This window comes from Sorex araneus, chromosome 5 (assembly GCF_027595985.1).
Source record: "Sorex araneus isolate mSorAra2 chromosome 5, mSorAra2.pri, whole genome shotgun sequence".
Classification (NCBI taxonomy): Eukaryota; Metazoa; Chordata; class Mammalia; order Eulipotyphla; family Soricidae; genus Sorex; species Sorex araneus.
The window spans coordinates 91,415,425-91,434,618 of NC_073306.1; the positions used below are offsets into that span (position 1 = coordinate 91,415,425).

At 52.1% G+C, this 19,194-nt stretch overlaps 1 protein-coding gene across 1 annotated transcript; it reads right to left on the bottom strand.

Moving 5' to 3' along the window:
* Positions 1–2,742: 2,742 nt before the first annotated feature.
* RHBG (Rh family B glycoprotein) lies at positions 2,743–17,364 on the bottom strand. Its single transcript, XM_004616227.2, has 10 exons — positions 17,178–17,364; positions 8,701–8,887; positions 8,159–8,309; positions 7,933–8,080; positions 6,292–6,458; positions 5,942–6,079; positions 5,673–5,806; positions 4,846–4,967; positions 3,262–3,335; positions 2,743–2,913 (listed from the first exon to the last, which is right to left on the bottom strand). Exons 1-10 carry the CDS (start codon positions 17,362–17,364, stop codon positions 2,845–2,847), a joined length of 1,377 nt encoding a protein of 458 aa, XP_004616284.2. The 3' UTR covers positions 2,743–2,844.
* Between the last annotated feature and the right edge of the window lie 1,830 nt (positions 17,365–19,194).

The window sequence follows — 19,194 nt, forward strand, 5'->3', positions numbered from 1 at the left end:
CAGGGGTGCTGGGCACTGGGAAAAGTGGGAAGTGGACAGAACAAAGTTAGCCAGTGTCATCCCTGTGCCAGCTCAGCTCAGTGAATCTCCCAGCCACAAGAAGCTTGGGAAGGGGTAGTGATGGTTTGTCTGGGACCCCCCACCCCCAGTACATGCAGGGCTATCTCTCTGTATTGGAGAGGCAACCCATACCTGGAGCCTCTTTTCTCAGGAAGTTCTGGAAGACCTGTGGTCTCTCCTCCTTTGGAACCCTAGAGAGGGCCTGGTAGTTTCTCCTCCAGGAAGCCTCCCTGAATTGAGATGGCAATCAGAGCAGCTCACTGATTCAGGCCAGTGGAACTGGCTGTGGACAAGAAGGGTTGGCAGGCAGGGCTGGTGAGATGGTAGAGGAGATAATGCATTTGCTTAGCAGGTGGCTGTCCCCAGTCGAGGTCTGAATCCTTGGCACTACATAGGGTTCCTAGAGCCCTACCAGGAGTGATCGCTAAGCACAAAGCTAGGAGAACCCTGAGTGCGGTTGGGTGAGACCAAAAACACAAAAGAAGGACCCAGTAACCGAAGAAGAGGACCAGGTTGAAAAGTGTTAGTGGCTAAAAAATGAATATTTATGGGGCTGGAGCCATATATACAGTGGATAGGGCATTTGCTGTGCTCGGCCAGGTTTGATTTTTGGCCCCTGTATGGTGCTCCGAGCACTGCCAGGAGCAGTCCTGAATGCAGAGCCAGTAGTAACCCATGAGCACCGTAGGGTGTACCCCACCAGTACCAAAGAAGAGAGTATTTCTAGTTTCCTCCATCCAGGGAATGGGAAGAAAGGATGTGATCTTATTCCTAAACTGCTCCTTTCCCTGGAAATATTCAGAGCTCTGTGGACTACTCTTAAAGCTCAGGGGAGAGCAGGTCAGTGGCTGTACCTGGACAGGTATAACCAAGATCCCATAGCTGGCAGTGGTGGATGGCTCTTAGTTCTTTCAAACTCCTTCCCTCCCAGCCAGAGCCAGAGCACCAGAGCCATTTTACATTGTCAGTTGTCTACTTCAGCACAGAGACACCCCCTACCCCCCAGTTCCACTTACCTAACCCAACCAGCGCGGATGGGGGTGGGGGGACTGTGGGGTGAGAAGGGAAGCTGATGAGAAATTCGATTCCCATGGAAGGCCTATCTCTTAAAACTGCTCTCCTTATTCCTCACATCTGGGGTGTGTGTGTGTGTGTGTGTGTGTAAAAGAGGGATCATTCAGTGATGCTCAGGGTTTACTCTTGTATCTGCACTTAGGAATGACTTTGGTTGTGCTAAAGGGACCATTTGGGGTGCTGGGGATCAAACCCAAGTTGGCCCTGTACAGGACCCTATGGGCTGTCCTCTCAATTCCAGTCTTGGTCTCTGTCCCCAGGAAAATAAAGTTCCCCCATTTGCCCCAAGGATGGGGCCTAAAGGATACCTTTTACCTTTCCCAGGGCCAGGACCCAGAACCCTCACTCCTTTCCTCTGTAATGCATCCTGGAATTCTGGGGTCAGGAAGGGGGCAGTTGAGCCCAGCACCTTCCAGAACCTGGTGAACAGCAGAAGAGGACAGTCTCTCAGGAATTGGGAGGGGATTCAGGAAAGGCTTGTGGGCCCAAAGGGTTAAGGCATTTGCTTTGCATGTAGTTGTTTCTGGTCTGTTTTGGGACTACAGCTGGTGATGTTCAGGGGTTACTCCTGGTGATGCTTGGGAGACCATATAGAACATGGTGGGGAGGGGGGGATCCCTGAGCACAGAATCAGGGGTAAGCTCTGAGCACTGCCGGATGTGGCTGAAAAACAAATTTAAAAAGTGAAGGCAGGGGCTGGAACGATAATATAGCAAGAAGAGTACTTGCCTTGCATGTGGCTGACAGGCTTTTATCCCCAGCACCCTATGTGGTTCCCCAGCACCACCACCAGGAGTGATCCCTTAATGCAGTCTGGACTCAGCCCTAATCAGTCAGCATTGGGTGTTGAAAAGCAAAGGCTTGTGGCCTGGAGGAAGGTCTTCAGTTCCTCCTCTGCACGAGGAGCTGAAGGCTACATCTCCCGCTGCTAGATCTGGAGCGCCCTCTGGTGCTCAGATAACTTCAGGCTGTGGCAATGGGGTGCCTGGCCCATCTTTGTATTCGGCTTTCTGCCCATCTGTCTCATCTTCCCAGACCCTGCTTCCAGTTTCTGAGATTTTAGTGCACCAGTTAGGGGCCCTTTGCCCTCTGCTCAGAAATGACCCAGCAGCACACTGCCCTGAGGAGAGGTGGCAGTCTCCCACTGCAACAGGCCTCCCCAGCTCCGGACCAGCAGGCAGGCTGTGCTCCATAGAGAACACGGCTTCTGAGAGGGAGAGGCCCAATCCCAGGGAGGCAGGCTGCCTTTCGCACCGTTCTACCTCAGAGGTTTCCATCACTGAGGGTAGATCCCTGGTGTAGACACACAGCAGTCAGTCTTCACTGTAGCAGAGTTTATCACCCTGAGACTCACATCTGAAGTCAGAGCTCACTGTGACTAGTGATGCTGGACGGGGTCACAGGCACATACGCGGGGGGAGGGGAGAGAGGGAGCTCACTTCTGGCTCATTCTGTCCACGTAATGCCTGGTGATGGGTGGGCGAGGCTGTTGGTGACCCTGCACGCACACCCTCCTTCCCCAGTCAGATACAGTCCCACTCCCCAGACTCCCCCTGCCCCCTTTCACTGACCACCCCTCAGGCTGCCTCTAGAAAGAAGATATTCGACATGCAGCTTCTGCTGGGCAGCTGCAGGGATAAGAGAAGAACGTCTTCTTAGGAGATGGTCAACAGCTTTTAAAGTGGAGCTTGGTCTTGGGCTGAATGCCAGTCAGGCCCGAGTATCTGGCTCCTCTGTCCTCAGCGGTCCCTGGGCTTCGTCTTCATGTTCTCCTGGCACCTGGAGAGGTTGAGGAGCATGTGAAGGAGGAACTCCAGGGGCTGGATGTCACAGGGGGGTAAGGAGCAGGGCAGCAAAGAAGGAAGCAAGAATGGATGTCCGGGGGGCCAGAGAGATAGGACAGAGTTAAGGTGTCTGCTCTGCACATGGCTGACTTGGGCTTGGTCCCCAGAGCCCTTCCAAGAGTGATCCCTGGACACAGAGCCAGGACTAAGTCCTGAACACTCCTGGGTCCAGTCCCAGAAACCAACCACATCACCACAACAAAAGGTGGGAGAAGTGGAGAAGTGGGAGAAGAGTGGGCAGGCAAGCGGGCCCCAGGGCCTCAGAGGCTGCAGCATGTCTCACCTCCCAGTAAACCTGGTCGTCATAACACCGGGAGTCTGGTGGGGAGCCCAGGAAGGGTAGCCGCAGCAGGAGCCCTAGAGGCAGAAGGCAAAGAAGGGTTGGTGAGGCTCCACCCAGAGCTCTGCTGGAGGGGCTGGAGGAGTATGAATGCAGTGTCTGCCCAGCGGCTGCAAGGAGGCCAACTACCCTGCTGTGTCTCAGGCCTGTGCTGGCACACCCAGCACCACCTTCCCTGTGAGCCCTAGGTGGGCAGGGACATGGCTGCCAGAGAAGGCAAGCCAGGCTCACAGAGGGTAAAGAATGGGCTGGAGTTTCCTTCGCACAACTGCTAAGGAACCCAGTGGGAGTTCTGTCATGAACCCCACAGAAGGGTACCGAGATGTTTACTGAATCGGTGATTCAGTGAATGGATGCAACTTTTCCAGCTGAGAGCAGGAAGGAACACTGAATTACAGGTAGCTTGTTTTCAAAGGCCAAATGACCCAGCAAATCCATTTCTAGGGATCTACCACAAGGACCCCAAAACCGTATTCCGAAAAGTCCTTTGCACTCCTGTGTTCATTGCACCGCTGCTCACAGTAGCCAAAAGAGAAACTGTGGTACACATTCACAACAGAATATTACAGGATATTATCTTCTTATAGCCAAAAGAAAAGATAAAATCATGAAGCCAGAATTGTAGTACAGCAGATAGGGTGCCAGCCTTGCCATGTCCAACCGGGGTTTAATCCCTGTATTCTCTTATGGTCCTTGAGCCCTGCCAGCAGTAAACTCTGAAAGCAGAGTCAGGAGTAAGCTCTGAGCAACACCAGGTATGGCCCCCAAACAAACAAAATAACAAACAAAAAATTGTGAAATCATATTATTTGCCACTATTGGATGGAACCAAAAGGAAGGTATCATGGTTGAGTGAAATCAGCCAGAAGGAGAGTGGTAGGTACAGAATGACTTGGGGTAACAAGAAAGCATAGTAAGGAAATAATGAATAGCCCAAAGCAGCAGAATCTGAAATGGTATATGGAACTGAACTTGCCATGGGGGGAGATGGGGAAGACGGGGGAGGGGGCCTGAGAGGGGACCCTGAGACTCTGGGGGAGGGAAATGGGCACTCTGGTGGGGGGTGGTGGTGTTGGAACATTGCACACACTAAATCGGATCATGGAAGTACTGTAAGCCGCAGTGACTAAAATTAAAGAATAATAAAAAAGAAAAGGCGGAAAGCACTAAAGACAGACCTCAGGAATGACAGGGGTTATCTATTGCCCCCCCCCCCCCCCCCCCGAAGGCTTCCTGGGGAAAAGGCTGAGGTCGGACTGCCCTCTAGTGGGCAAAGAAAGCCATGCAGTTATGTGCACAGCCAGAGGGAGAGCTGGGAGACCCCAGAAGCACCCGGAGACCTCAACTGCTCCCCTTTCCCAGGGGAAGGTTAGCCCTGAACTCAATAGTCTGGCCCTTGGTGGGCATACAGAAACACTCATAAATATCAGAGAGTTTGAATGGGGGTGCAGAGGCCCTTCCTCTCTGAGAATCTCCCTCTTTTCCCACCATGAACTGCTGCTGGACCCCACCCCACCCCCCACTCACCTGCAAACACCGCGCCCACAGAGGCAAACATCAGGGTAACAAACAGTCCGAAGAGCTGGTACACGGCCTGCGAGGTGGCACTGCGCTGGCCCTCGGCGATAAGAGGGAACACAGTCTCCAAGCTGCAGAAGTGGGGGCCACAGGGCCAAACTGAATGGGACAGGGGAGCAATGCAGGCAGCCCACCACAGAGAATCCAGGAAGGCCCATCATTCAGCCCCTCTCCTACCCCAGCCTGCACAGCAAACCCACTTCAAGGCACAGTTTCCAGGTTACTCTTGCCTACCTTCTCTTCTGAGCCCTGGTGTGCAAAACACTGACCCTTGAGTCCTTTTTTTTTTATTTTTGTTTTTGGGGCCATATATGTCACTTCTGGTGATATTCATGGATTTCTCCTAGCTCCACGCTGAGGGATCACTCCTGGCGGGGGGCTCAAGGGACCCTGTGCAGAGCAGCCATGTGGAAGGCAAGCACCCTACACACTACTATATTTCTGGCCCCTGAATCCTTATTTCTCAGGGACCCTTTAGCAACCACACAATTAAAACCATCTGCCCAAAGATCTTTGGTTATAAGTGATGCAAGGTCCATTCCCTCAGCAAGCAAAAGTTCATGGGAGAATGAATGAGTGAAGGGATGAAAATATTCTCTTCTGCGGGGACCACACCTAGAGTGCTCAGGGCCCATTCCTACCACAATGCTCAGGGGACCATGCGGTCCTGGGGGTGAAACTCCTGCACTCTCTCCAGCACCATTTGTACTGCTCCACAGAGAAGAGAGGAGAGAGCATGAGAGGTGATTCCCAGAGGATAACGCTTGGACACTCACCCATCTCCATAAGTTTCGTGGGTGGCCAGCCAAGTTACAAGCACCCCCAGGAGGGCTCCCAGGACTCCCGGCATCCCATGGAGGTTGTGAACACCACATGTGTCCTGCACTTTGAACTTTGACTCCAGGATGGGCTGGAAAAGGAGATAATCGTCATGAGTCTCTTGTGCCTCCCTTTCCCCAAGAACCCCTTTCCTGAGCCTGCAGGAGAAGTGAGAGGTGGGGACAAAGAGTCCTGTTCTTCCCAGACCCAAGAGAGGCCTCTGCACCGTGAGGAACTTGTAGCCCAGCGTGGACACAGCTCCTGCCAGGAAGCCAGCAGCCAGTGCCCCAAAGGGTGTGAGCATCATTTCACTGGAGGTCCCCACTATGACCCCTCCAGCCAGCACTGCATTCTGGACATGCACCTGGAGAGAGAAGGGACAAACAAGACACTAGACAGTGACCCTCATCCCAGTTCAAGCTGGCTTACCATTGGGTCATCCACCCACTGCCCTGAACTCTAACCTCTCACTGGAGCCAGTGCCCTGCCATGTGCTTGGTGGATGGACCTGCAGGGCCCCAGATCTCGGTCCCCTCCCCTCCAGCCCTCAGCCTCACCACATTCTCTGCCCAGTACCATGTCCAACCGCCCATCACCCCCGACAAGGGCAGACAGGGCGAAAGTGCTGAGGGTGCTTGCAGTCAGCGAGTAGTACGTGTTGAGGGCTGTCCGATGCTGGCCATCCCCCAGCGCAGTGGGGGCAGAGTTGAAGCTGGGCCAGAAGATCCATAGGAAGATGGTTCCTAAATGGGGGCAGGCAGGTGGAGTGAGAAGAAGGAAGTGACCGGCCACTGGCCAGTGAAGGCCAGAGAGAGGGTTGAGCTGGGTTTTGAAATATAATAAAAGCTGACTGTGTTTTATCCCATATGGTCCCTCAAACCACCAGGAGTGATTCCTGAGTGCAGAGCCAGGAGTAACTGCTGAGCATTGCCAGGTGTGGTCTCCTCCCCACTCCCCCCACAAGAAAAGAGAAAAGAGGGAGGCAAAAGGTCACGTGTGTAAGCCCTCAGCTAGCTGCTTGATCTAATATCAGCAAATAATTTGTTTTATGATGCCGATGGCTGTCCAGAAGCTTGACTCAACAATGGGCAGGAGACGCCTTGTCCACCAGGTGGGGGGCTGGCTGGACCTAGATGTTTACTAAGATCTGGGGGGGCTTTGTGTCCCTGCCTGCCCCTCTGGGCTTCCCAGGTTAGTCCTGAAGAGAGAGGGCAGAGGAGCTGAGAAAAAGATGGCAGCAGGGCCCTCAGTGGTGGGTATTCATGCCACACCTCCCAAGTGTCTGCGGGAAGGTGACCTACAAACACAGGCCACAAACTGAGCTGGCAGCCAGAGAGACCAGGAGCCTCTCGGGAAGCACAGAGATCTCAGAGAAGCCTTTGGACTGCAAGCCAAAGGGGTTGGGTCTCAAAGGGCAGAGAGGCCTCAGCTGACCCAGGGTTGCGATCCTGTGTTTCATAACAGAGTGAGGAGGCAGCCCTTGTTCTGATGGGAGAAGAGGCAGTTGGGCCACCACTCTGAGCCACCCAGGAAGCAGGGAAGGCTTGATGGCCTCCCCAAACCCGATGTGGGGAGAAGAGGCGCAGAGCCAAGGCAGAGGGTGTGCTTCAAAGAGCAGAGGTGGCCACAGTCGCCCCAGGAGCCGCCCCCTCCGGGGTTGCTCCTTCCTGCCTGAGGGTGTGGCCAGGGCAGAGGCGAAGGGGCGCTGTTGCATCCCAGTTTAGAAGACCAGAGGCAAAACAGATTGAGGAATCTGGTTCTAACCGGTGTGTGTGTGTGTGTGTGTGTGTGTGTTTGTGTGTGTGCAATAAGGGGTCTTAGGCAGAGATTTGTGCAGCCACATCAAAAAAATTAAGGGGCATAGACAGACCTCACAGCTATCTTTGACGCCTGTATAGACCCTTAAGTATGAGGACATATCCTGGGCTCTCATGGCAGACTCCAAACTGTTTGCTTGGTTGGTTATTTTTGGTCTGGGGCCACCCACACCCAGCAACACTCAGAGTTCAGCTCTGTGCTCAGGGATCACTCCTGGTGGGCTTGGGGGAACATATGGGGCACTGGGGATGGCATATGTAATTTACATGCACTACCCATTGTGCTCTCTTTCTGACCCACAGCTGACTCCAGATTGAAAGGGCCAAACCCTGTTGGCCTCTCTGGCCCGGACTGAGGATGTCCGAAAGTGGTCCCCCACTCCACAGTGGCCAGTCTCACCAATCATGGCAAAGAGGTCCGAGTGGTAGACAGAGCCCTGGCGATGCTTGCTCTTCTCTAGCTGTGGCCTGTAGAGGACCCGGGAGAGGACCAGGCCAAAGTAGGCACCAAAAGTGTGGATGGTCATGGAACCACCTGCATCCCTCACCTGGGGAGGGACAGCCAAGGTGAGGCCATGAAACTCGCCCCACCACATCCCACGCTCTCTCTGCCTGTGCATACTCACCCCCAGGAGACTAAGAAGCACGAATTCGTTGACACCAAACAGCACCACCTCCAGCAGGGCCATGATCAGCAGCTGAGCTGGTCCAGTCTTGCCCAGCACTGCCCCGAAGGAGATCAGCACTGCCCCAGCACAGAAGTCAGCGTTGATCATGCTGGGGGTAAGGAGGTGAGAGGCTGAGAAGGACAGAAAGCAGGGCAGCAGCAGGGAGAGGGCAGGGCCACGCCCACGTGTGAAGGGACCTTGCCTTTCCTAGAGAGGTGGTAACAGGAGGTGCTGTGACTTGGGGAACAAAACCCCATGAGGTAGAACAACCAGATCTCTCAACCAAGAGCTCCTCCAAAACTTGCCCTTTCCCATGAAACTAGCCTCCCCATAGCTCTTGGGTAATCAGGAGCTTAAAGAGGCAGAGAGACATAGCTAAGAGTTTGGGTCTGGAAGGAGAAAAGAAATGGGCAGCTAAAAAGACTGTCACTGGGGTCGGTTCTGGTGCTTCTGGGCCTTCAGGGCAGGGAGTGGAGTGGACCGCCCCCCACCATGCCCACCTCTCCACGCTCACGTGGATGTGGCCTCCATGGAAGGAGTGGAGGAAGCCCTGCACCAGCGTGGCCCACTGCAGGGCAAAGGCGGCCAGGAGGAAGGTGAAGCCCACGCTGCTGAAGCCATAGCGTTGCAGGAAGACCATGAGGAAGCCGAAGCCCACGAAGACCATGGTGTGCACGTCCTGGAAGCCTGTGGGCAGGCCCTCACTGGTCAGCCACCCACCCCCACTCTGTGCTTCCAGCGCCCTCACCAACCATCGCTGCAGGTGAGCCTATAAAACTCCCCAGGCATGGCCAATGCAAGAGCTGACCAGCCAGGAGCAGTAGGGCCCAGCTCACTGCCCAGCTGCTCCAACTAGCCTGGACTGGGAATTTAGGCAAAGGGCTGAGCGGGTGCTCATGGCGCCCCATGCAGCTCCAGGGTCAGTCCCATTTAAAAGGAAAGGGGGAAAAAAAGCACAAAAACCCAGAATGACCAGTCTATCTGCCTTTCTGCCCCCGCCTCTGCCCTTGGAGCCCCAAGTCCCCTGGCCCTTAGTTTGGTTGTTTCCCCATCTGCTGGGAAGGCCTTCTGGATGGTTAACCTCTATCCCTCTGACTTCAGGCCCTGAATCTTCCAATTTGAAGATTAAAATATAGAAAGAACCAGAGAGATGGCTCAAAAGACTACAGTTCTAGCTTTTCATATAAGAGCTCTGAGTTCAATTCCCAGCACTTCATATGGTCCCTTGAGTACCACCAGGTGTGGTCCAAACCCCACCAACCCAGAAAAGAAAGTGGGGCAGGGCTGTGCTGTGACTAGGGGTGATGCCACTCTGGGAAACGGGGCCCCACTTTTCAGCTTGCTACTTTCTTAAGTTTGGAGATCTTTTTTTATTTGGAGGCCACACGTAGTGGGGCTAGCACAGAACTGACTCCTAGCTCTGTTCAGCAGCCACTCTGGCAGTGCTTGGGGGACCATATGTGGAGGCCTGGGTCAGCCTCATGTAGGCCGGCACCTTAACTCTGTACTCTCTCTGGCACTAGCTTGAAGATTTTAAGTTCATATGTAAAGTACTTGAATTTTATAAATGTCAGTTAATGTCTGGCTGCTGAACAGGGAGATTTGAGGCTTCCCCCCCCTTTTGTTTTCTACTTTATACCACTGTACATAAAAATATGAGTTAATAAAATAATACACATGGATACTTTGCAAATTGGGTAAGTGCTGGCAGCTTGCTTTGGTACTCATTTGCCCTGCCTCACAGCTCCAGCATCAACTTGCAAAAAGGATTTAAAACAACTTAGTGTTAGGCTTAGCCAGTGTATCTGTCTTGGCTTGGGTCTGTGAGTGCTGAATCTTTGGTTTTGGTGGAGAACTAATATGAAGAAGAGCAGTAGAAGCATATTATTGCAGTCTTTGTACATGTGAGTGAAAAATCGGCTCACCCATGACCTTAATCTCCCCCTTTTATTTTATTATTATTATTGCTATTATTTTGGTTTTGGGGACTGGAGCGATAGCACAGCGGGTAGGGTGTTTGCCTTGCATGTGGTCGGCCCAGGTTTGATTCCTCCATCCCTCTCCAAGAGCCTGGCAAGCTACCAAGAGTATCTCGCCCGCATGGCAGAGCCTGGCAAGCTACCCATGGCATATTCGATATGCCAAAAACAGTAACAACAAGTCTCACAATGGAGATGTTACTGGTGCCCCCTTGAGCAAATTGATGAGCAATGGGATGACAATGATACAGTGATTTTGGTTTGGGAGCCACATCCAGCATTGTTTAGGGTTTACCTTGCCCAGGGTTACCTTGCCCAGGGGTCAGTACTGGTGGGGCTCTGAGTGCTGGGATTGAATTTAGGGCAGCGTGCAAGGTAAGCATCTACTCACAATACCATCTTTTCAGCCCTAACCTCCCTTTTTACGATTTTTAAATTTTTCTTTGGTTTTTGAGTCACACCTTTGCTCAAGGGCTACTCCTGGCTCCGCATTCAAAAATCCCTCCTGGCACTGCTCAGGGGATCAAATGCATTGCTGGGAATTGAACCCGGGGTGGCTGTGTGCAAGGCAAGTGCTCTTCCTGCTGTACTATTTCTCTGCCCCCCTAAAGTTCCCTTTAAATACCTATTTTTGAGGCCACACAGTGCCAAGAGTAAGCCCTGAACACCACAGGGTGTGGCCCTCCCCAAAAAAGTAGCCTGAAGAACTAAGCGGGTGCTTTGCATGTGGAATGCCTGGGCCAGCCCCCAGCATCAATTGGTCTCCTTGCACCCTGAGCACTGTCAGAAACTTCTCTGGAATTTAGTACTAGGAAACTCGAGTCCCTGGAGGAACTGCTTCCCCAAGTTCATTGTGCACACACAGGCCAGGCCCCTCCACATCTCTGTGGAGAGGAACAGGCAGCAGCTGCCGGTGGCAGGCTGCCGCCCCAGGAGTGGAAGTCAGGCAGACATCAAGATGGCAGAGGCCAAGTTTCCTTAGTTCTGATAATAATCCAGAAAGATTAATAACAAATTGGATTTTTGGGGGGCTGGAGCAATAGCACAGCGGGTAGGGCGTTTGCCTTGCATGCAGCCAACCCGGGTTCGATTCCCAGCATCCCATATGGTCCCCTGAGCACCGCCAGGAGTGATTCCTGAGTGCAGAGCCAGGAGTAACCCCTGTGCATCGCCAGGTGTGACCCAAAAAGCAAAAAAATAATTAAATAAATAAATAAATAATTGTTTTTTTCTGACTTCCTGGAAGCTCAGAGCTGCACAAGAATCTTGTTCTTACAGTGTTAGTGTTTTGCATCTCCTTGTTCTTAGATTTTTTTCCCCGTGGGGGGCGGGGGTGGGGAGGTTGGTCATACCTGGAAGTGCTCAGGGCTTACTCTTGGCTCTGAGCTCAGGGATCACTCAGGAGACCATACGGGATGTTGAGTATCCAACCCAGATCAGCTGTGTGTCCTCCCCACTATACTATCTCTCTAGCCCCTATGTTCTAGAACTTGTGCCCTTGTTTTCAATTACCTTGCATCTTGTAGAAGGAAGATATAATTAAAAATATCATGAGCGGGGCTGAAGCAATAGCACAGTGGGCAGGGCATTTGCTTTGCACGCGGCCGACCCGAGTTCGATTCCCAGCATCCCATATGGTCCCCTGAACACCGCCAGGAGTAATTCCTGAGAGTAGAGCCAGGAGTAACCCCTGTGCATAGCCAGGTGTGACCCAAAAAGAAAAAAAAAATATCATGAGCATTTTTTTCTTAATTCAAATAAGCATCAACTAGTTAAAATTTTCTGATTGAACTTTCTTTCTTTCTTTCTTTCTTTCTTTCTTTCTTTCTTTCTTTCTTTCTTTTCTTTCTTTCTTTCTTTCTTTCTTTCTTTCTTTCTTTCTTTCTTTCTTTCTTTTCTCTCCTTTCTCTCTTTCTTTCTCTCCTTCTTTCTCTCTCTCTTTCTCTCTTTCTTTCTCTCTTTCTTTCTTTCTTTCTTTCTTTCTTTCTTTCTTTCTTTCTTTCTTTCTTTCTTTCTTTCTTTCTTTCTTTCTTTCTTTCTTTCCCTCCCTCCCTCCCTCCCTCCCTCCCTTTTTCTTTCTTTCTTTCTTTCTTTCTTTCTTTCTTTCTTTCTTTCTTTCTTTCTTTCTTTCTTTCTTTCTTTCTTTCTTTCTTTCTTTCTTTCTTTCTTTCTTTCTTTCTTTCTTTCTTTCCCTCCCTCCCTCCCTCCCTCCCTCCCTCCCTCCCTCCCTCCCTCCCTCCCTCCCTCCCTTCCTCCCTCCCTCCCTCCCTTTTTCTTTCTTTCTTTCTTTCTTTCTTTCTTTCTTTCTTTCTTTCTTTCTTTCTTTCTTTCTTTCTTTCTTTCTTTCTTTCTTTCTTTCTTTCTTTCTTTCTTTCTTTCTTTCTCTCTCTCTCTCTCTCTCTCTCTTCTTTCTTTCTTTCTTTCTTTCTTTCTTTCTTTCTTTCTTTCTTTCTTTCTTTCTTTCTTTCTTCCTTCCTTCCTTCCTTTCTTTCTTCCTTTATCTCTTTCTTTGGGTTTGGAGTCATACCTGGCAGTGCTCAGGGCTTACCCCTGGCACTCTGCTCAGGGTTCACTCTTGGCGGGGAACAGGGGAACTATTGTGGCACTGGGAATGGAACCCAGTCATTGCATGCAAGAGCTCTATACTATTGCTGTATTATCACTCTGGTCCCTCTGGTTGAGAATGCAATCAATACCAGAAAAGCAAGCTTTTATGTTTTGTGTTTTTTTTTTTTTTTTTGAGGTGGGGAGTTTTTGGAAATCCCAGGCAGAGAGTCACCATGTCTGGGTGCAGAGAACAGAGATCAGCGGCCCATCATATTGGTAATTATGCCCCCAAATCTCATACTATATCTGTTCTGCTCATGCCCCAAATCCTCCAACAGGCAAGGCAGCACTTAGAATTCCATTCACAGCCTAAGTTCTCTCTAGCTTGCCACCTGATTTTTTCCTCCTAGGGAAAGCAGTAAGAAGGCATGCCCATTCTTTGGCTAAGGACAGCACATTAACCATGGGGGTTGGGTGTCCAGTGCAGGCCAGAACCATTCCAGAACTTGTTTTGTATGGTAATAATATTTACTTCTTCTACCCTGGGTTTGTTTGCAATAAAAACTCAGTGCCTTGGACTTTCCACTGTAAGAACCTCCTTCCCTGGAGGCTGTTCCAGTGACTTGTTCAGGGACTGTGGCAGAGAAGGAACTTTCCTAGCTGAATGTGGGGGAGTGAGAACATTCTCTTTTGGGAGCCTCCACCAAATGCATGCACTGGGGAGAATACGAATGCTTCCAGAGTCACTGACTATGCCTCCTCACCCCCTTCCCAGAGCTGCCAGATGATGTTGCAACAAAGCAATGAAGGCCAGGACTTGTGTGTGTGTGTGTGTGTGTGTGTGTGTGTGTGCCACACCCAGAAGTGCTCAGGGTTTACTCCTGCCTCTGCACTCAGTGATCACTCCTGGAAGCCTCGGGAATGATATGAGGTGCCAGGGATTGAACCCAGGTCAGCCATGTGCAAAGCAAGTGCCTTACCTACTGTCCTATTGTTTGGTCTGAAAGTGAAGACTTTTCATATCCTATGGAGCTGCATAACAAAAAAACAGGTGGTTTTGTTTGGTTTGGGTTTTGTTGGGGGCCAGCACCCAGCTATTGTCAGTGTTTGCTCCTGGCTCTGTGCTCACAGATAACTTCCAGTGGTGCTCAGGAGACCCTATACCGAGCTGGTGATTGATCTCTGGTCACAGCATGGTCTTCTCTGCTGTCCTATCTCTCCAGCCCCCTGATAATGTGGAGTTAAACAGCCACTTAATAACTCTTTTAGTTTATGGGTCACACCCAGTAGTGCTTGGGGCTCTGATCTCAGCATTCACTCATGGCAGAGAGATCATGCCTGAGAGAACATATGGGGTGCTAGGAACTGAACTTGTATCAGCTGTATGGAAGGCAAGTGCCCTACCTGCTGTACTATCTTGTCAGCCCCACCAGTCCTACAATTAACCTTTTGAGTCTCAGTTTCCTGATTTGAAAAGGCAGGACATAAATGATAAGGAGCAGGAAGAAGGGATGGAGTATTTGCCACACCTTCCCCCACCTGCCTCTAAGATGCCAGATGGGTCACAAAATCCTTTGGTGCCCTACCCCACCTTTTCACAGAGATCCTGCTTCCATCTGTGCTGTAAGCAAGGACTAGGAAAGACATGTACAGGGAAAGCTGGGACCAAAGAGATAGGATGGTGGGTAGTGCACTTGCCTTATATGCAGCTGTTCAATCCAGGCACACATAGGGGTTCTCCAGCCCTGTGCCAGGAGTAAGACCCTGGAGTAAGGCCTGAGCACCTGTGGGTATGCCCCCTTCACCCAAAAAAGGAGGAGGCCAATCCAGATTCCTTTTTGGAACCCTTTCTTACATTTGCCCCTCTGACCCCAATAATCATAGCATTTTCTCTCTTTCCACTCCTTGTCTCTAGGGACAGAGACTGAAATGTTGGGGAAAGGCTGCAGGTGGGGAGCCAGAAAAACAGGTTCTAGCCTGGCTGGCTGTGGGGTCTTGGCAGATCACGTGGTAATCCAGCCTCTTCCCAGTGAGAGGAATGGACAAGAAGGGCACCGGGGGACTTTCCTGTGGTGACAGAAGCTGCCCCCACGGCAGCCATGGCCTTGTACTGGCCAGGCCTGCAGCCCAGTGCAGCTGCAGGATTTCCTTTCATCTCCCAAATCAAAGGGCAGTGCCATGCCCCTTTGACCCTGACCCCTTCATGGACACAAGGACAGGTGAAGACCCGGCTCATCAAAGCCCCAAGTTTCAGGTATCTCATGTGTCCCTCAGCCCCCCCTCCGCAGACACCCCCCTGCCCAAAGTCCCAAGTCCACTTAGGACAAAAAAGATGGGATCCCTGCCCCACTCCCCTCACCACAGTGCAGGCTGTGAAGCTGGGAGGGGAGTGATAGAGAGGGGGCTCAGGGAGTACCTGGAAACACACGGGGCTGGAGACTTGAGGAGGCATCCTGGAGTAGTGAGTGGGAGTTCAGGCAGGCACCCAGGTCAGACCTTTATTTGCATCAAGATAGACAATCACCTAGAGATGAATTAAAACTGAGCCCATGGGGGCTGGAGCGATAGCACAGCGGGTAGGATGTTTGCCTTGCACACGGCTGACCCAGGTTTGATTCCCAGTATCCCATATGGTCCCCCAAGCACTGTCAGGAGTAATTCCTGAGTGCAGAGTCAGGAGTAACCCCTGTGCATTGCTGGGTGTGACCCAAAAAGCACACACACACACACACCAAAAAAAAAAAAAAAGCCCATGCTTTGCACATGGGAGGCATGGCTTCTGTCCTGCCACTGCACAGACCCCCGGGAGTGACTCCTGAGCAGAGTCAGGTAGCTTACCCCCTCAAGCAGTAGAAGCACTAGCAGGGTAGCCCAAAACTGAGAGTGGGGGGAAAAAAGGAAAGGAGAGAGTTCAGCAGGGAAGTCATATGTGCCTTGCAGGTGGTAGACCAGGTTTGATCTCTGGCACCACGTAGTGTCCTCCAAGATAAGCCAGGAGTGTGATCCCAGAGTGCAAGGCCAGGAATTAGCCTTACCAAGTGTGGTCCAAAAAACAAAAACAAAACCAAAGCATTAAAGTGCTTGCTTCTCTCAGCTCAGACCCTTCCTCCTAATGCCCTGGATTTGCACAACTCTGCTGAGGCTCTGACTTAACCTCAGCTTTTGGGGATCACCTTTCAAGAAGGGCTGAGGGTGCAACCTGGGGAAGGAGGTGCTGAAGGTCTGGCACTTTGAGCTCTGGCTCTTTTCTATCTGCAGCACAGTGAACTTCATTTTGTTGGGGTTGGGGTCTGGGCCAAGACAGGGTCAGGTGGAAAGAGAGGCTGCCTCCAGCTCAGCCAAGCAAGGTAATAACAGCCCTAGATTTTTGTCAGAGACTCCTACAAACTGGACTTCTGTGAATCCTTCAGAGGCATCCTTCTCCCCATTGACGAGATGGGGAAAACTGAGGCTGGAAAAAGACTCTCTGATACATCTGTGACGATCTGAGAAATCTGGTGTCCTTGCTCCCAACTGCCCGGAACTTGAGTCTACAGTCTGGGTCCTCAACTCTAAAGGAGAAAAGGGAATTTGGGGTTCACCCTCTTCTTTCTGGGTCTTGCCAGAAGGTGGGTAGGACATGATCCAAGGAATGAAGGGTGGTTGAGTCCTAGGCCCAGTCTTGTCACTCAAATGAGTCACAAACGATGAGCAACACCGTATGAACTGGACTCCTTGCCCTGGATGCCTCCTTCCTGACTGTGCTGTGGCCACATGGGTGAGCAGGTATTGTGCCCCCCATGAATTTGGAGGGAGCTGCTTGAGGAGCCTGGCGATTCTGCATCCCATCAGTCCTGAGTGCCTTCAGTGCTGTACCTAGCCCCTTCTGGCTATCCCTTCCTCCTGCACAGGAGGCTCTTCCTGAGGCAGGTGAGGTGGGTGGTGAAGGGGAATCTCAGCAAGACACAGCCCAGCAGAGCACACTGGGACAGTGGGAGGTCGCACAGGGGTACAATTAGCACCGGGCTTTAGATTTGGTCTCAAATTCCAGCTCTCTGGGGCCAGAGAGATCCTACTGTGGGTAGGGTGCCTGCCTTGCACGTGGCTGACCTGCGTTCCATTTCCATCACACCATATGCCTTCTGAATCCCACCAGAAGGGGTCCCTGAACATCGCCGGGTACCCACCCTCCAAAATCTAGCTCTTTGTTCTAATAACTTGACTCAAAACTAATCCCTTAACTCTCTAAGCCCCAGTTTCCCCATCTTGGCTCCCTCATAAACTGAATAAGCTCCTGGTTGTCCCACCCTCAATGTGCTATCTGGAACTGAGCAGAAAAGGTGTCATTATCCACCAGGACATCTTCCTTTAGAGCAAGAGAGTTGCTGGCACATCCCGGTCTGCCCACCTCTGCTGGGACATGCAGGGAGCTCGGTATCTTTGTTCCCCACGCCCCCATCGCCCTCACTCACTCGGATAACGAAAGTAAAATGTATTGTCCGCATCGCTGTGATTGCTCCAGTGCCAGAGGGCAGCGTCGGTCTCGTGGTCATAGCGAACAAAGAACGCGAAGAGGATGGCAGTGGCACCCTGGAAGAGGAGGCACAGCAGGGAAAGCTGCAGTCGCCGGCTGGCGGCACGGCGCGGGTTCCCGGCCATGGCACAGAGTTCTGCCTGTCTCGCTCTGGACACACCAGGTCTGTAGGTGCAGCTGCCCGGCAGGGCCTACAGGAGCAGGCCCCGCCCACCGCGGGCCCGCCCACCTCGGGCCCGCCCACCTCGGGCCCCGCCCAGGTGAGGGCCTTTTTCGCTGTAACTGACGGTCAGAGCACCAGGTTTGGGGGTCCTGGGAGGGAAGCTGGAGTGGGGCCTCTGACTGGGACTAGGAGGGCGGGAGGCCTTTGGAAGGTCCTATTCCGGCCCTCTTGGCTCAGCTGGCCCTGGAGCTGTTCCATGACCTTGGAGAGGCTCTCGGAGTTCCCTGCTGCTGGGACACAGCTGCAGACCACGTACAGGGACGGGCAGGGTGGGCATCCCGGAGCTCAGTCAAGGCATGGGGGCGTGGTTCTCCCAGAGTCAGGGTTTTTCAAGGTCCAGGCCTGGCCCCAGCAGGGTTAACAACAGGAATTGAAGAGTACTCAATCAGTTGTGTACCCAGCTGAAAAGCTGTGATGCAGATCATAGATAAAGAAGAGGTCTGGAGGCATTGATGATTAACCTGGCCAGGACAGCCACCTCAGCAGCTGAATTCCCAAGGGAAGCGAACGCCAGAGAAAGTGCAGGGGCACTATGTGGCCTAGAGTGTCTCCAGGGGATGGGCCTGGTGGTCTACATCCTCAGCCTGAGCACTGAACTGCAGGCCAGGTTGGCCAGGTATGGCTGGAAGTGGCCTCTGGTCCCCCCAAGCCCAGCATCACATGGAAGAAAGGAAAACTTGGGAGGCAGGAAAATAGCCCAAAGGATTATCCAAAAGGGATTGATTCTGGGCACTGCATGGTCACCCAGCATCACAACCAAGTAGTCAAACTCCATTGACTTACGACTTTAAAACAAATAAATGGGCTACAGCAATAGTACCAGGGTACTCGTCTTACATGCAGATGACCTGGGCTCGATCCCCAATACTGCATAGGGTCCCCTGAGGCTGTTCAGGAGTTATCCCTGAGCACAGAGCCAGGAGTTAAGTCCCAAGCACTGGCCAAGGCTGCTCCAAACCAAACAAAACCAAAACCAAACCCAAACAGGAAAGTTGAGGGCAAAGATGGCAGGATGGAGGCTGTCTCTGGTGGGCAGCCCCTCCCTGCTCAGGGAAGCCTGGGCCTCAGTTCAGAGCAGCCAGTCATGAGTTGTCCCTTTTCAGGAAAGTCAAGGACAGGACTATCTGAGGAGTCCCTGAGTCTCCTCTTTGTCTTCCCTCTACCTCTTCCCCACATCTTCTCAGGGCCTTCAGTCTAACCCAGCCTGGATTTTGAGGGCCAGCAGGATTTCGGGTGTACCCCAGGTGACCAGCCAGCTAGGGGTTAGGGATGTGGGATGACCCTGCCCAGTCCTGAAGCACCTGGCTGCTACTTGGCCAGCAGCAAAGCTGGCTCCTGTAGAGGCAGATGTCTGCTCAGCTGCTGCTGGATTATACTCACCAGGAGTCTCCTCAAAGTCTGGGTTTTGGACTCCCTGATGGGGCTGAACAGGAGCTGCAGGAGCAGAACCAGGAGGCCTGATCACCCTGGCACCTCTGGGCACTTTCTTTTTCATTCTCCCCTCAATTCATTGCCCATCTCAGTTCCTCTGGACCTTGGATCTTCCTACTCTTTGGTTGCTCATTTATTTTCTCAACAGGTGTTCAGTAAGTGCCAGTTCTGGGCCAAGCGTGATTCCTGAGGCTGCAGCTCCTGGACTAGCCCTCAGCAGGGTGGGCACCTTAGAATTTCTGTATTGTCAGCTGGTGGAAAAAATGGAGGATGGGGAGGGGGCAGGGGGGATGTTGGCAGC

What these genes read in the sequence shown, in the direction of transcription:
- RHBG (XM_004616227.2), bottom strand. Translation starts at nt 17,364, where the DNA reads ATGGCCGGGAACCCGCGCCGTGCCGCCAGCCGGCGACTGCAGCTTTCC. An exon ending in ATTTTACTTTCGTTATCCGA is followed by an intron (nt 8,888 to 17,177) that starts GTGAGTGAGGGC and finishes GCCTGCCCACAG; the next exon opens with GCTTCCAGGACGTGCACACC. An exon ending in CACGAAACTTATGGAGATGG is followed by an intron (nt 4,968 to 5,672) that starts GTGAGTGTCCAA and finishes CCACTTCTGCAG; the next exon opens with CTTGGAGACTGTGTTCCCTC.